This window comes from Torulaspora delbrueckii, chromosome 6, assembly GCF_000243375.1.
Source record: "Torulaspora delbrueckii CBS 1146 chromosome 6, complete genome".
Taxonomy (NCBI): Eukaryota; Fungi; Ascomycota; class Saccharomycetes; order Saccharomycetales; family Saccharomycetaceae; genus Torulaspora; species Torulaspora delbrueckii.
In genome coordinates this window covers 722,749-737,345 of record NC_016506.1, presented here as the reverse complement: position 1 = coordinate 737,345, position 14,597 = coordinate 722,749, and the positions used below count along the sequence as shown (strand labels likewise).

Here is a 14,597-nt window from a genome sequence, read left to right as displayed (position 1 = left end):
TTGATTTCACGTGAATAAGCCCATTAGGCTGAAATCTCACGTGAAGAGCTGTGAAGCTCGCCGAAGACCTTTGTAAGCTTCTCGTAGTCTGCCTCACTGCTCTGACTTCCGATTAAACTCGCCAGGGATTGGCATGCCTGCGGGTGTGATTTGGCAGTGGACTGTAAACTGTTCTTCGCATGTTGCGGCGTTGTTGTTCGACACCCACAGGACAATTTCGGCGTTATACGGATGATTACTGTGGTCTTGGGGTTTCTCTAAAGGACTTGTGAGTCGAGCAATTCCTGCTTTTATCTGATGGTGATCCTGTTGACTGAATGGCAGTTCTATCGGAACTTCAGAAGAGATCTGGGCGAGGCTAGACTTATCCAGGGTCCTTGTGTAAAATGTGGGCTGTTGTGCAGCGTTAGAGCTTGAGAAGAAAGAAATGATGTTTGATTGGGATGGGATGGGTGCTACAGCGAGTAGGATCTGGTTTTCTGAGTTTGGTAAATTGTGGCGATTTACTCTTGTAATCTTTTGGAGCACTTTGGGTTCGATTTCTCGATCTCTGATTAGTTGCAGATTTTGTGACATGGTGTCTAGTATTTCTTGGAACGTTTGCAGTTTTAAGAATTTGTTGTCGTATTCTGATTGCTTGTCAGGATTGATGCGTAAATCAAGGTACGTTGCAATTTGATAGCCTATCTTGCAATTGGAGTCTATTGATAGTTTTTGTTTATAGTCTTCGTCTAGGGCTTCGTGTAGCCTGTCATCGAACCATTGAAGGAAAGTTTGGAAAAGCACTTCCTGCGCACTTACTCCTTGTATGGTCTCCACCGTGGATCTTAAGTACGTTTGACTCAGAGACGTCAAGTTTGCAAACTCACTTGAGTCTGTTGTTGTACTGGACTCGATTAGTTGTAGCGCTTTCAGACAGGCACGACATCTTTCGCTGAGCAAGATCACTCTCTCGCATGCGGGAATAAAAGATAAAGTCAGTATTTGGATGGTCTTTTGATACATTTCTAGTCCCATTTTCTTCCATTTCTTGAAATTCTTTTCCCCCACTGTATAACAAAACCAATTCTCTAGTTCAACAGAAAGGCCGCCGCCTAGCAACAGGGACTCCAACTCTTCATGTAATATTTCGTATCCAAAAGCAGCGTCACAAATTTTGGTCAAGAATTCTGTGTATGGAGCGACAAGGTCCCTCTTTATGAGATCCAGATGATCTTGAAGATAATGGTTCAACTGTTTAATCGCGATAAAATGCTGTATCAACTGGATTGTTGCATCACATTGTATCAGTTGGTCCAAGCTTAAGCTCTCCACAGTTGCATCCTCGTAGAAACAATGGTACAACCCGCGATCGGCCACCACTATGTCCTTCAGGGCAGGTCCTGAAGGCCCAGCGGCTAATCGCAAAATAAAATCGCCATCAAGCATCAAAACCAATCCATTGTCTTCCTGGTGCACCAAGTGGACGTCCAAGATCTCCTTCTCACGTTTCACCCCATCTTCTTCCTCTGTGGCTAGCCGCCAGGTCTTGTTGGGCGGCTCATAGGGTAGTATGAATATCTGTCTGGTATCCCTCGCGAATCTGATCATCTTGGGCATCGAATTTAGTACAAAATGGTCAAACTTAAAAGTAACTTCTTGTCTACTCAACTCAATACGATCCCATATAGCTCCGTCAACCCTAGTTTTGGATATTCGAAGCAGCGCCAGGAGCTTACCAGCTTGAAAAGCATCGTATATTCTAGCATTCCCATCTTTGTAGAACACGGTCATACGCTTGCCCGTGATAGGATCCCATTGAAATTGAGCCAAAACGTTGAGATCCCGTACTGCAACTGTAGCTATCTTGGCGTTGTCAGCCACTCTGCAAATACTCAGTCCTTTATTGAATTTCTTCGCATACAAAGAATATAACGGATTATAGCAGCGATAGTCCAGCTCTGTTACAACCATTGGGGGTTAGTAAGCGTTGTTTGGGTCTTCTTGTTTAAGCGATGAGCTTTGTGTTTGGTTATTGAATATTTCAATTCGCTTCATATATCACAATTTACATTAATTGACTGGAAAGTTGATTTATTGCGGCAAGAGAACAGTTGGAAAGCTCAAAACTATTGGCCAATTGCATTTGTGCTATTAAGATATTTTGATTCCCTGAAGATGTTCAAGAAAGAGCCTCATATCAAAGCATTGAGTAATTTGAAAAACTCTGAACGTAAGAAACTGCTTCAAAGTTGCAAAGAACAAACTGGCGCTTCAGATTACAACTTCTCCACTTCAATAGTTAAACAGACAAATTATAAGGGACAGCATAGTGATGGTACGGTTTATACAGATCAAAACAATGTTCCAATTTGGTTCAAGGAAAAGCATGGTGAGCTATTGTTTCCTACCGTGTATTCTTGTTGGACTGCCCCAAACCTATTACCCATAGTACTCACCCATGATTTTGTAATTGAAGAGAGATTGTTCAACGGTGCCAATCTGATGCTTGCTGGCACATTACCACCGTTTGATGAGCGATGTGTTCCGGCAAAGGTGTGTGGTATCGCAAGCAGAACTGACCCCAAAGTTATTTTGGCAATTGGGGTTGTTCAACTGAACTTGCCATCGTACAGTTCGGTGATTGGCCAGCCTGGAATAGCAGTCAAAGTGATGCATTATTTTACAGATGGACTATGCCAGGCTTTTAAAATAGACATAGAACCAGCAGTGTTATCGTCCGAGCCTGTGGAAGAAGAAGAAGAAGAAGAAGGAAAGGAGAAACTGACTGAGAGCCCCAAGAGGGAGACTTTTCATACTGAGATTAGTATAGAAGATGTCGCACAAGTGCTGGATGAGCTCTCAGTTGAGGATGTTGATCACTTCTTCACAAGGGCACTATACTACACTTTTACTCACGATACAGGTTTAAACATCCCAATTAATGCATCAAATTTTATCTCTAACCACATCTTACCGAACCTTCCACCTGTGGATCAATCCCAGGTCAATATGAAGAAAACATCCTGGAAGAAGACCGCCAAATTCTTGAAGCATTTTGAAAAAGTGGGCTTCTTGCAATTAAAAGGTAAAGGTGATGATCTTGTTATTGTTGGAGTCAACAAGAATAAAGATGAGCTCAAGAATTTTGTTCCATACAAGACCAGCGGGCAAACTGCTTCAAAGAAGAACAGCAATAAGGACTCGTCACCAGGAATGATGTACTCTGAAAAGCTTTACAAGCCCATTAACCTGGGAAAAGATTTTATTCAATGCTCTGACCTACCTCCCAAAAATCTCTACACAGTGACAGAACTAAAGGACAGTGTTAATCAATATATCACCGCAAAGAAGCTGGTCGATTCAAAGAACAAGAAGATGGTTTTACTGGATGATTTACTGTTCGACATGTTTTACCGAAAGAAGAAGACACAGGAAACTCCACGTTGCGTCTCCCGAGCACAAATCATGGATCCGTTCATCGCAAACAACTTTACAGAGTTTTACCAACTTTTTAAAGACGAGGATACACCATTGTTCAAGAATCCGATCAGAGGTCCATTACCTCGCGTCAAGATCGTAACTGAGATGAAGATAGGCAGAAAAGTTGTTACAAGAGTTTCGCATTTCGAAACTTTCAAACTAGACCCAGAAGATCTCGCTGCCAACCTCAGGAAACTGTGTAGTGGCTCAACAACGATCGGAGAGACCGTAACGTCTCCCAAGGTCGCAGAGGTGCAGGTTCAAGGGGCGCACGGCCCTCTGATAATTGACTACTTAAACAAGCAGGGAATTCCAACCAAGTGGATCGACTTTGAAAGTAAACTGAAGAACAAGAAGAAGAAGAAGGCTTGATTCAAAGCTTCATAGTGTAATCGATAAAAAAATTTTATACGGATTGATTTTTTTTCAAGCTATAGAAGTGAAAAAATATTGAATTTGGTGATAATACAGGAATATAGATTTGTATAACAGATCCATTGCCGCTCAACATGCTCAATTTCTCCTGTATTGGTAGATCTGTGCTTAGAAGGAGTTTTCTCCACACTGGCAATGTCCTAAGAGCAGAGGAAGCGGCTGCAAATGTGAGTAAATTATCAAAAGATCAATTGAAGAAAAGAGAGATACGTCGATTGGCTCAGCGAAAAGCAGCTGCTAAGAAATCACCTAGTGACCATCCATTATACATGTCGATTCCCATGGCCCTAAGATTTTTACGGGCTGCAGAAGTTGGGCAACCGCAGACACAACAGACCATAACCTTGACGACGGCCGTTGTTGCTGAGAGAGGTGTACCAGCACTAGCAGGTAGTGTTTCTTTCCCAAAACCATTGAAGGAAGTGAAAATTGCAGTTTTTAGTGGTGATGAAGATCAATTGAAGGTGGCCCGTGAAAAGTTTAACTGTCACCTTGTAGGTGGAACTGAAATCATCGAAAAGATTAAATCAGGTGAGATCCCAGTGGATTTCGATAAGGCATTCGCCACTCCCGATATTGCTCCAGCTTTGACGTCCCAACTGGCAAGAATTCTAGGTCCTCGTGGTGTGCTTCCCACTGTGAAGAAGGGTACTGTAGCTACAGACGTCAGTCGTTTGGTCCAGGATAGTATGGGGTCAATGCCTTTCAGACAGCGTGGTAACGCTATCAGTATCGCTGTAGGTAAGTCAAGTTTCTCTGACAGGCAGATCCTCGAGAACGCAATTGCTACACATGATGCAGTGAAAGAAGCACTTGCTAATCAGGTCTCTAAGAAGACCAGTCTTTTGGGTAAGACGACTCTCTCTAGTACACATGGACCAGGTATCGTGATTGATTTCGCTTAGGTAAATCTGTATATTTTAGCATATTCTTGTAAATAAGGTGACTTTGTCCCAGGTTTGATCCGTAATTATAAATTTATTGACATGTAAAGGGAAAATATATACAGATGTTGCTTTTCAATAGGTCAAATACCATCTACCTTTGGCCTTCCGGCGCTGCAAAACCCTTGAGCCCGTCTTACTTCTGGCTCTAGCTAGGAAACCTATTCTTCTTTTCCTTTTTAGTGTGCTTGGCTGAAAAGTATTACCTCTAGATTTCCACCTTCTTTGCATGATACCGAATGGAAACAACAGCGAAATGCTAGATAATGGTGAATGAGTCTCAGGAACCCCCAGTAGTCCCTGACTTTTATTTTGTGCAAACAGTGAACGCAATGGAGAAAACGAACTGAGGGAAGTCAAGGTCCTTCTAGCATTGAGCTGTAGTGGCTTTCTAGCGAGGAAAGACATTGCAAATTGGATTACTCAAAGGCCTTTGTTGATACTTCTCGCCAATATGATTGATCTTTCTGGTTTATGATGTCTTTTTTTTTTTACTATAAGGAATCAATGCTGAAAAATTATCCGTAATGAGTGCTCATAGTCAAGTTCAAATGTTCAATAAAAGCGAACTGGGCCTGAAGTGAGGTAGCGAGAGCTCATTACCGTGTTCACCGTCATCATATTCCATCACGTAAGCTCTCTTGCAAGATGCCTGATACAAACGGCGCTGTTTGCGAGAGCTTGCATCGCTTATGATCTCACTTAGTATATTTTCACTACCTCGAGATAGAACAGGGTTTTCGATGGCTAGTATTCTGTAAGTATGTGCCACTTTGCTCTTGAATAGGTTTTTTATCCGTGACACCGCGATATCATTTCCTAGTGGTCTCATTGGGATCTCAACGATGGGGATCGGGAGGTTTCTGCCATTATTACAGAGTCGAGGATTTGCCTTCAAGAAGAGGTAGTGACTGAAAACCGAGTGGAATAGTAAATCTCTCTGTATAATCGTCAGCTTTTTGCTCAAGATATTGTCTTCAATCCACGGATTTTTCGAGTACTCAGCCATTGATAGCACAGTCTTACTGCTATCCTCCCAGCGGTATCGCAGAGAAGTAGATCTTGGCTTTTCCATGTTCAGAATGGACCTGTGTCTTTCGTAGGGCCAGTGCATGAGCATATCTGTGTAATGAGACTGAAACATTTTCAAATGGACAGGTAGGGGGCTACCCCAAACAAAATGTGTATGGTATATGATTGATTCTAGAGCCTTGATGCGCTGAGTTTCCGCTCGTGAGCTTTCTAAATTAGAAACGAGCTTCGCTAGTGGTATAATGACCGTTTTTAATTCATCACCTTTTAGCTTGCATGCTAGCAAATCCAATGTTTTACTATGCAATGGCAATTTTTCTAATGCTTTCAGCAACGGTTGTACAAGTTGCTGGGTCATCAGGCCGTTCTCTCCGCAATTTCAGATCTTCAGATTTCTTCAAACCTTAGAGCTGACATAGAGCCAGTTTGACTTCAAACAAAAAAATGAAATCTCAATCCAATGTGCAGCTTTTCAACGAGAAGTATATTAAGTTACTTGGATGAGTGCTTAGAATCCTTTTGGCTTTTGAAGTTTGCCCTTTCATCATGGGCATCTTTTGTGCTTGCGCGAGGGATCAAAGAGAACGCACAACAGTAAACAAACAAATAATTGAAAGGTTTAGACCAAACTAGCCATTGGCTGTCTTGAGGAACTCATAATGCCTATTAACGAGAACAAGGAGAACGATCTGGTGCTGAATTTGCCTGAAAGCGGCGGTGTGTCTTTTCCTCAGACGCCGGCACACTTGTTGAAGAGAAGTCAGTCTGCTATGATGAAACCTTCTGGAGAAGAGAACCCCTCGAATTTGACATACCGGGATTGTGATGCACCAGTGAAGAGAGCTTCTCCATCAAGGAGAGTACAGCAGGGAAGACCACCGTTGGCTTCTAAGGATAACAATCGATCCACTGGGTTTCTGCCCCAGCTACAAAAACTGCAACAGCAGCCATCGTTAAAAAGGAACTTAAGTCAGTCGAAGAAGCGAAATGCTAATGTTGTAGATGGCCAGTTGCTCACTAACCCTAGGAGGCTTAAAAAATATGGATCTGTGTTGGGTTACAATGCTCTGCCCAAGATGAAAAGCTTGGTGCTGAAGGATGTGGATCAAGTAGGAGAGCAAGGAGAAGATGAGAATGACGATGAGGATGAAGACCATATTCTAAGATTAAAATTACACAACGCTATCGATCGATCCGATGAGGAAGGTGAAGAAGTTGGTGGACTATTTGATAAGAGTGGATTACTACACCTAGTACGAGATTCCAAGAAGGATGAGGATGATTGGGAGGATAGAGAAATAGAATATGGACCTCAAAGGCATGAACCCCTCCCTTATATACCCGAGGGCCACCTGTCACTCGCACAAGAGGATTATGATAAGCTTAAAACGTTTAGGTCTCCATATCTCATAGAGGATGATTATTCCGATAGCGATGATGATAAGCAAGATGGATTTCTACAACTTGAAGAGATCGGTAGCGCAGGAGATGACGAAAATATTGAGAGAGAGAATCTCACTGTTAAACAACGAGAAATGTTACCGCAATATGACACATTCGAGATTCAACCTAGTTACTGTGGGGAAGGTCTAGATGCGAGTGATTTAAATGATCTTTTGAAAGATTAACGTTGCATTACTGTACTTAAATACTGTTCTTTATAAACTATATACATGAGAAATGAACTGATTTTGCTTACTGCTGGGCGCAACCTGGGAAATCATTAGCCTTATCATCATCCCTAGAGCGGAATCGGTCATCCTGTGATGGATCTGGTATCTCTTCGACAATATTGATATTAGTTACAGTTTCTGTATTGCCTGGATCGTCTTCCACAGCTGCGTTGTTGTTTGTTTCACCAGGTAGTACGTTTTTCACTTGCGTTAGGTCTGATCTTTCGCTGAACCAATTATCTGGAGGGAACTCGATATGTACAACCACGTATAGATCACCAGACGTTGTGGTATCTATAGGCCAACCTTCATGTGGTATCTGTATGATATTTCCTGGTCTGATAACTTTTCCTGGTGGGATTTGTAGCTGCAGAATCCTGCCGTCAAGAGTCTTGGTTAGAGTCTTGCTAAACCCAGTTATGGCCTCTGCAAGCGAAAGCGTGAGATGCGTAATAAGATCAAACCCATGTCTCTGGAGGTCAACACCCTCAGGGCACTCTGTTCCCTCTTTTATAGTAAAGACTAGATTACCGGTTTGTGACTTACCGACCTCCTGATCTGCCTCGCCCTTTAGCACTATCTGATCATCCTGACGAGATCCTCTTGGCAGGGAAACTGTCAGTGATTTGGACTCTGTGGTTACACCTGTGCCAACACACTTTTTGCATTTGTTCTTATCGTTATTAGGCTTCGAGGCACATTTGCCCTTCCCATCACAAGTAGGGCAGGTTATATTCTCTGTAGTAGCGAATCCAGGAGCCAATCGTCTAATCCGCTGCTTAAAACCTTGGCCACCGCACTTTTTACATTCGACCTGAGGAGGCGGTACTACATGGTCATTTCTTCTACGCCAACCGGACCCCAGGCATCGATCACACACAAGGGTGCGCTTAGACTGAAATTTGAAGCTCTTACCATTATAACAATCGGCCATTGAGACGTTCAAGGGCACTTGGACGTCTGCTGACCGATCAACTTTCTGTTCTCCATAGTGATCATAAGCATTTTGAGGATTAGAACCAAAGCTGTGGAAGAAGTTCATAAAAGCTGCATCCTCGAATTCGTTCGGTCCATTGAAGAAATCTGAACCATCTGCATCACCGTACTTATCATACCTAGCTCTCTTTTCCTCATCACCCAACACTTCATAGGCTGCTGCAATCTCTTTGAATCTTACTTCACTCTCCTCTCTCAAGGATTCATCGGCTACTTTGTCCGGATGGTGTTGTAGAGCAGCCTTTCTATAGGCCTTCTTGATCTCCAACTGAGTAGCATCTATTTCGACACCTAGAATCTCATACAGAGTCGACATAAGAGCTTTTTGCCTTTTTTAAGCGATAACTACAGGTTGCAAGTTGGTTAAAGAGGTGATGAGCTACTAATACAAATGAAAAACTTAAACACGACCCATCAGGTGAAATGACCTACTTGCCACTCAGCGATTGCTCATCGACTCCAATTGACTAATCTCATCTCTGAGAACTAGATTCAATTGACCACGCCAAGACCAGAACTCTCGCAGCCAGCTGCCAGCTGCCAGCTGCTACTCACGATAAAGCCACTACGACCTTCCGAATCTATAACCTGACAGTGCTTCGAACTACCGTCGTAGTTCATCGCCCGCGCTATCGATCGGACACTTTGTTCCGATCACAGTGCTGCTGGCAGTTGGTCGCCGATTATCTTGGCTCATCTGGAACTCGCCGTTCGCAGGGCACTCAAGGTTCAATTGAACTTTGTCGATGGATTTACAGCTATATAATAGGGACTAAACCGTTACAGAGAATCGTCTAGCTTAGTTCTACTTGGTTCATTTTGTCAAACTCTTGGAGGGAATTTTCAAATTTTCACCTCTTTTTTCACCTTACCGAGCGTAAATCACTCTGAGCAGTGGGAAACTCAGTGAGTCACTGTCAGTTGTTCACGGTATAAGAGCTTCCCATCAATTCAATTGAACCAAGATGTCTTCCATTGCAGTGACCCAACGTTGTTACATGCGGTCTACCTCCGTTGGACTAATTTCTAGAGCTTCTGCTATGCCACATACCATTACGACCACCCTGCAAGGTCGCAGCGGCCTTGGTCGTTCCTATATGAATATTAAACGGGCTAGATCCACTAGTTCCACTGCTGCTGGGTTGCATCATATTTACCATAAAAAATGCCATCAGGATTTCTATCCAGCAGAGAGTTTAACTGTGCGAGACTTGAATGAGAACGTGTTGAAGGCTAAATATGCCGTCAGAGGGTCCATTCCTATGAGAGCAGAAGAACTACAGGAACAATTGAAACGTGATCCATCGAGTCTGCCTTTTGATAAGATTGTCAATGCTAACATCGGTAATCCACAGCAGTTAAATCAGAAACCACTGAGTTTTTACAGACAGGTGCTGTCGATACTTCAGTATCCAGAAGTTCTTGAGCAAGGTGAAGAAGAATTGATTTCTAAGGGCGTTTTCAAGAGGGATGCCATTGAACGTGCTAAGAGGATTTTGAGAGACGTTGGAGGGTCTGTTGGGGCTTACTCTAGTTCCCAGGGTGTCTATGGAATTAGAAAGACAGTCGCTGATTTTATTACAGAAAGAGACAGTGGGGAACCAGCTTACCCAGAAGATATCTTCTTGACTGCAGGTGCTTCTGCAGCTGTCTCGTATTTGTTATCCATTCTTTGTAGAGGTCAAGAGACGGGTGTACTGATTCCAATCCCACAATATCCGCTTTACACTGCTACTCTAGCACTTAACAACTCGCATGTACTACCTTACTATTTGGATGAAGAGTCTGGTTGGTCCACTAATACCGCAGAGATTGAAGGTGTTGTAACCGAATCCATCGAAAGTGGAATTCGCCCATCGGTGCTTGTCGTGATAAACCCTGGTAATCCAACCGGTTCGGTGCTTTCTGTTGAAGCCATAGAGAAGATATTCCAAGTTGCTGCCAAATACGGTATCGTGGTGATTGCAGATGAAGTTTACCAGGAGAATATCTTTGCTGGATCTGAGTTCCATTCCATGAAAAAGGTCCTGAGACAATTACAAAAGGAACATCCTGGTATTTACGATAACGTTCAATTGGTATCGCTGCATTCCACCTCCAAGGGTGTTTCCGGTGAGTGTGGTCAAAGAGGTGGTTACATGGAACTAACAGGTTTCACGCATGAAATTAGACAAGTGGTATTGAAATTGGCTTCCATCTCGCTATGTCCAGTGGTCACTGGCCAAGCTTTGGTAGATCTAATGGTATGTCCTCCAAAACCGGGCGATGAGTCTTACGAACAAGACAGGAAGGAGCGCGAGATGATTCACGAAGAATTGGATCATAGAGCTGGTCTGTTGCATGATACTTTCAACTCATTGGAGGGTATCGAATGTCAAAAACCAAGAGGTGCTATGTACCTCTTCCCACAAATCAAATTGCCTTATAAAGCAATTCAAGCCGCTCAGCATTTAGAAAAGACTCCGGACGAGTTTTACTGTCAAAAGCTATTGGAAGCTACGGGTATTTGCACGGTTCCAGGTTCTGGTTTTGGTCAAGAACCAGGTACTTACCACTTGAGAACCACTTTCTTGGCTCCAGGAACTGAATGGATTAAGAAATGGGAGGATTTCCATAAGAAATTCTACGACCAGTATCGTGACTGAGTCACCGAGTCTTTGTAACAAATATTAATTAAAACTATTGGCACAAAGTTCACATTATCTATCATTACTGCGCTAATCGAGATCTTTTCTTGGACGGGGAAACCAACTCTTGGTAAAAAGATGTATTAGGCTCAGAAATCTCGGGACTATGGTGCATGGCCTCCACACTCCTCTCCGGGGTCTGCGTAGCACTATTTATGATTCTTCCTGGTGGTAGGCCTGGACTCATCTCACTATCATCGCTCTCATTATCATCTTGCTCTTCTTCTTCTTCAAAGACGTCCGAATTTTCGTCTTCCAGGTAAAGCAGGCCCTTATTAACATGTACCACATTTTGGGCCGGCAGCTCATCAATGATCATCTCTTGCTTCGGCCTAAAATGTTTTCTGTTGGTATGGTCAGAATGGTAAAGGAGATCATTGGGTATTCCTCCTGCTAAGGTGTTATGGCGTCTGTTCAAGTGATAGGGACCGTATCTTAAGCACATGTTCCAGTCTGAGATACAATCGACCTTCCGTGTATTTAGCAATTTCTTCATCCTCTTAATACCGTTAATATGGAACTGTGAAGAGCTGTTCGCACCTAGTCCAAGTTTCATATTATACTTTCCACACAGTTGTTCGCATATGTCAAATAAATCTTGTTTGTCGAGCGTGCTGGATTCCATAAAGATCGGGACGTAAGTCATGCCTAGTAATAACGTCCCAACCGCTGAAACGAGATGCTTGAATTTGGTATTCTTCAATGGTGCGAGCCATACAAACCTAGTATGATAATCTCTGCAGTAAAGAACATTTGTGAATTTGTTAGAGATGGACTCATTATCAAACACCTCGAAAATCTCAATATGAACCCTTTCTAATGGTAGTAATCCTTTAAAGATATTCTTATGTCTGTATTTTTCCAACGGTCTAAAATGTCCATCAGGATTACAGCTTGAACAATATCTTACCGCCATTTGAACAAAATCTCGAGTAATATTAGAGTATATTTTATTCAAACATGTGTATATGGGTCTATAAGTCATATGGTCATTCATTAGATGGGCACACATTATGAGGTCAAATATACACAGCGGCTCACAGACAATTTTGTCACCTTTCCTTCTATCTCTCACAATCCCATTCTCTGCATAATATCGCCTCATCAAAAACATATACTTGGATTCTGCACTATCTTTATCCCATTTATCACTGTTTGATGCTAAGGTCTCTGGGGTGAGAGAATTGGTCCTAATCAATTCATAGATTGGATGCAGGACTTGACCATTAATTGATTCCTGGTACTTCAACAAATCTTGTTCGCCTCTTTCCAACAATTCCATGTTCATATAGGAATTGGCATATTCTTTGTACGATTCTCCCATGGAAGGAGCTAAGAATTGAGATTTTACTCCATTATATTCATCCAGTATTTTATCCTCCTGTGTATCGCTATGGGCTTCATCAAATAATACATTACGCCGCTGTAATGTAGTCGGCTTCTTGCTGGCCATATTGACAAGTTTATTAGTGAGCAGGGACCCTCAATTGATTGAACTAGTTTAGTTTTACAGTCTGATTTAAAATCGATGAGTTTATTATATGCTTTACAAATAATATCGAACCATATCACGTGAAGGATCGGTAATTGACATCAACCACTATTATTCACTGAAACTTCTTCTTTCGGTCGTCTAATTGTGCTGGTTGTGTGTTTAGTGTTGATAGGGCTACCATTAACCAACTTGGAAGCCACCCGATGCAAATAACAAACCAGGTCCAACAACCTAGCTCTTTCCAGGCAGTTGCAAACTCTGTGAATACAGTAAACCCTGGTAAGTCTGGTTCAAAGCATTGGCAAAAGATATATGAGGCAATGAAGGGGTTGGACAGTAGTAGCAGTATGCTATTTTTCAATTTGATGCGTAGGCTGTAGTTGTTTAAGGAGGATGTTCTCACTAATGTCATGGGGAAGGCGGTAAGACCCATCGCGAAAGCCAGGAAGAAGTTCACCATTAGTAAGGATGTGAGAACTAAGCTGAAAAATAAGAAAGCAACCGATTTTAACCTGTACGCGAGTGGTTCTGCTATCTTCTTTTTGAGTAGTAATGGCAAAAATGATATCAATGCACTGAATGAAATCAAAATAGTAGGTGCATCAAACCTTAGGAACAACTGAGCTATTCCAAAGCATCCTAGCAAACTTATGCACCACATTGATAATGACAATAAATTGTAAGTTGACGACAAGGGAAGCTTTTTATAATTGTTGTTGATCATAGCATCTAATGATGCTAGTGCAAAAGAGATGGAAAGTGTCACCGCGCAGGGCAAATAGCTACTTATCGAGACGAAGTATCTTGGAGCCAATAAAATGTAAAAGAAAAACGATTGATGGAATTTTTCAAGTAAATTGTTAATAGATCTGAACATAGCTTCTGGAATACGGCCAAACGTTGTTACATCGTGTCTACCTTCTGTTCCGTGCGCTTTGAGTGTCACCGCCTGTATTCTCCATCCACTAAAGGCCTCGTTACCATTAACTTTACGCAATCCGGACAAAGCAGCATTCTTGATGCCGGTCAACATAATCAGAAGTCTCGACCAGAAATCGTTATCAGATATCTTGTCGCATGAAACACCATGTAGTGAAACTTTCATTCCTTCATGCTCAGTAATGGATATTGCTATGTTGACTAGATCCAGATTGGGTTCTTCCCCATTCAACCCATCGTAGTGAATCTCAACATGATCAAAGTAATCATTCACTCCGGGATAATCCAACACTACTGCCGCTTCAATTGAACCGCCAGTCAAATCTAGAGATGTGTGGTATGCTTCGACCCAGGACCGCATAGATCCCTTGGGATTCTCGCTTAACACAACGATAATGTTTTTAGACCAAACAGGCCAACGAGAGAAGAATCTGGTCAATGCAATTCCAATTGAGACCCCACTAAGATTGACCATCCCGTCCGCGTTCGTCCAGGGAGCAGCAAGGATTACTGCCTCTGTTCCATCTCCTCTCTGGGCATGTAGTACACCATAAAGTGTATCCCCATGTTTCTCATCCTGGTAGATAGCCGTTTTAACTCCAAATTCACGTAACCAGCCGGCAACTTCTTCGTTCCTCTCGCGGCTTGTACTGTTCGCCAGCCTCTCAATCTGAGTACGGTATCCCCTCAAAGTATTCCATTCAGTTTCTCGGAAATAACTATAAGCCTGAGAGGGTAGTAATGCATTCTCAGATATATAAGTTCGTCTGTAACGGCCCTCCAAGGGCAACAACGCCAACCAACCAACGCTCACTACTGCGAAAAGCATTGAAAGAAGCGGCAAAGCAGCCACAATTTTGGGTACCAAGCCCAGATCAATTACTCTCCTATGCAGTTTGCCAATCAATGACATCGAGTGTATTTTTGGCTTAGC

The 14,597-nt window shown here is 42.5% G+C and overlaps 10 protein-coding genes across 10 annotated transcripts; 4 read left to right on the top strand and 6 right to left on the bottom strand.

Moving 5' to 3' along the window:
- Positions 1-93: 93 nt before the first annotated feature.
- Positions 94-1,953, bottom strand: APC4 (anaphase promoting complex subunit 4; the record flags this gene model as incomplete). The annotated part of the gene is made up of 1 exon (XM_003682371.1): positions 94-1,953. The coding sequence occupies one exon, from the start codon at positions 1,951-1,953 to the stop codon at positions 94-96; it is 1,860 nt and encodes a 619-aa protein (XP_003682419.1).
- Positions 1,954-2,157: 204 nt separating this feature from the next.
- On the top strand, positions 2,158-3,834 carry TMA64 (Tma64p; the record flags this gene model as incomplete). Its single annotated transcript, XM_003682370.1, has 1 exon — positions 2,158-3,834. The coding sequence occupies one exon, from the start codon at positions 2,158-2,160 to the stop codon at positions 3,832-3,834; it is 1,677 nt and encodes a 558-aa protein (XP_003682418.1).
- A 137-nt stretch (positions 3,835-3,971) lies between these two features.
- MRPL1 (mitochondrial 54S ribosomal protein uL1m) lies at positions 3,972-4,802 on the top strand (the record flags this gene model as incomplete). Its single annotated transcript, XM_003682369.1, has 1 exon — positions 3,972-4,802. The coding sequence occupies one exon, from the start codon at positions 3,972-3,974 to the stop codon at positions 4,800-4,802; it is 831 nt and encodes a 276-aa protein (XP_003682417.1).
- Positions 4,803-4,916: 114 nt separating this feature from the next.
- On the bottom strand, positions 4,917-5,249 carry MRX14 (mitochondrial 54S ribosomal protein bL34m; the record flags this gene model as incomplete). Its single annotated transcript, XM_003682368.1, has 1 exon — positions 4,917-5,249. The coding sequence occupies one exon, from the start codon at positions 5,247-5,249 to the stop codon at positions 4,917-4,919; it is 333 nt and encodes a 110-aa protein (XP_003682416.1).
- Positions 5,250-5,388: 139 nt separating this feature from the next.
- Positions 5,389-6,231, bottom strand: GEP5 (Gep5p; the record flags this gene model as incomplete). Its single annotated transcript, XM_003682367.1, has 1 exon — positions 5,389-6,231. The coding sequence occupies one exon, from the start codon at positions 6,229-6,231 to the stop codon at positions 5,389-5,391; it is 843 nt and encodes a 280-aa protein (XP_003682415.1).
- Positions 6,232-6,532: 301 nt separating this feature from the next.
- On the top strand, positions 6,533-7,501 carry PDS1 (securin; the record flags this gene model as incomplete). The annotated part of the gene is made up of 1 exon (XM_003682366.1): positions 6,533-7,501. The coding sequence occupies one exon, from the start codon at positions 6,533-6,535 to the stop codon at positions 7,499-7,501; it is 969 nt and encodes a 322-aa protein (XP_003682414.1).
- Positions 7,502-7,568: 67 nt separating this feature from the next.
- XDJ1 (Xdj1p) lies at positions 7,569-8,858 on the bottom strand (the record flags this gene model as incomplete). Its single annotated transcript, XM_003682365.1, has 1 exon — positions 7,569-8,858. The coding sequence occupies one exon, from the start codon at positions 8,856-8,858 to the stop codon at positions 7,569-7,571; it is 1,290 nt and encodes a 429-aa protein (XP_003682413.1).
- A 649-nt stretch (positions 8,859-9,507) lies between these two features.
- On the top strand, positions 9,508-11,187 carry ALT2 (alanine transaminase ALT2; the record flags this gene model as incomplete). The annotated part of the gene is made up of 1 exon (XM_003682364.1): positions 9,508-11,187. The coding sequence occupies one exon, from the start codon at positions 9,508-9,510 to the stop codon at positions 11,185-11,187; it is 1,680 nt and encodes a 559-aa protein (XP_003682412.1).
- A 64-nt stretch (positions 11,188-11,251) lies between these two features.
- Positions 11,252-12,682, bottom strand: FOB1 (replication fork barrier binding protein FOB1; the record flags this gene model as incomplete). Its single annotated transcript, XM_003682363.1, has 1 exon — positions 11,252-12,682. The coding sequence occupies one exon, from the start codon at positions 12,680-12,682 to the stop codon at positions 11,252-11,254; it is 1,431 nt and encodes a 476-aa protein (XP_003682411.1).
- A 154-nt stretch (positions 12,683-12,836) lies between these two features.
- Positions 12,837-14,576, bottom strand: GAA1 (GPI-anchor transamidase subunit GAA1; the record flags this gene model as incomplete). Its single annotated transcript, XM_003682362.1, has 1 exon — positions 12,837-14,576. One exon carries the CDS (start codon positions 14,574-14,576, stop codon positions 12,837-12,839), a length of 1,740 nt encoding a protein of 579 aa, XP_003682410.1.
- Positions 14,577-14,597: the final 21 nt, after the last annotated feature.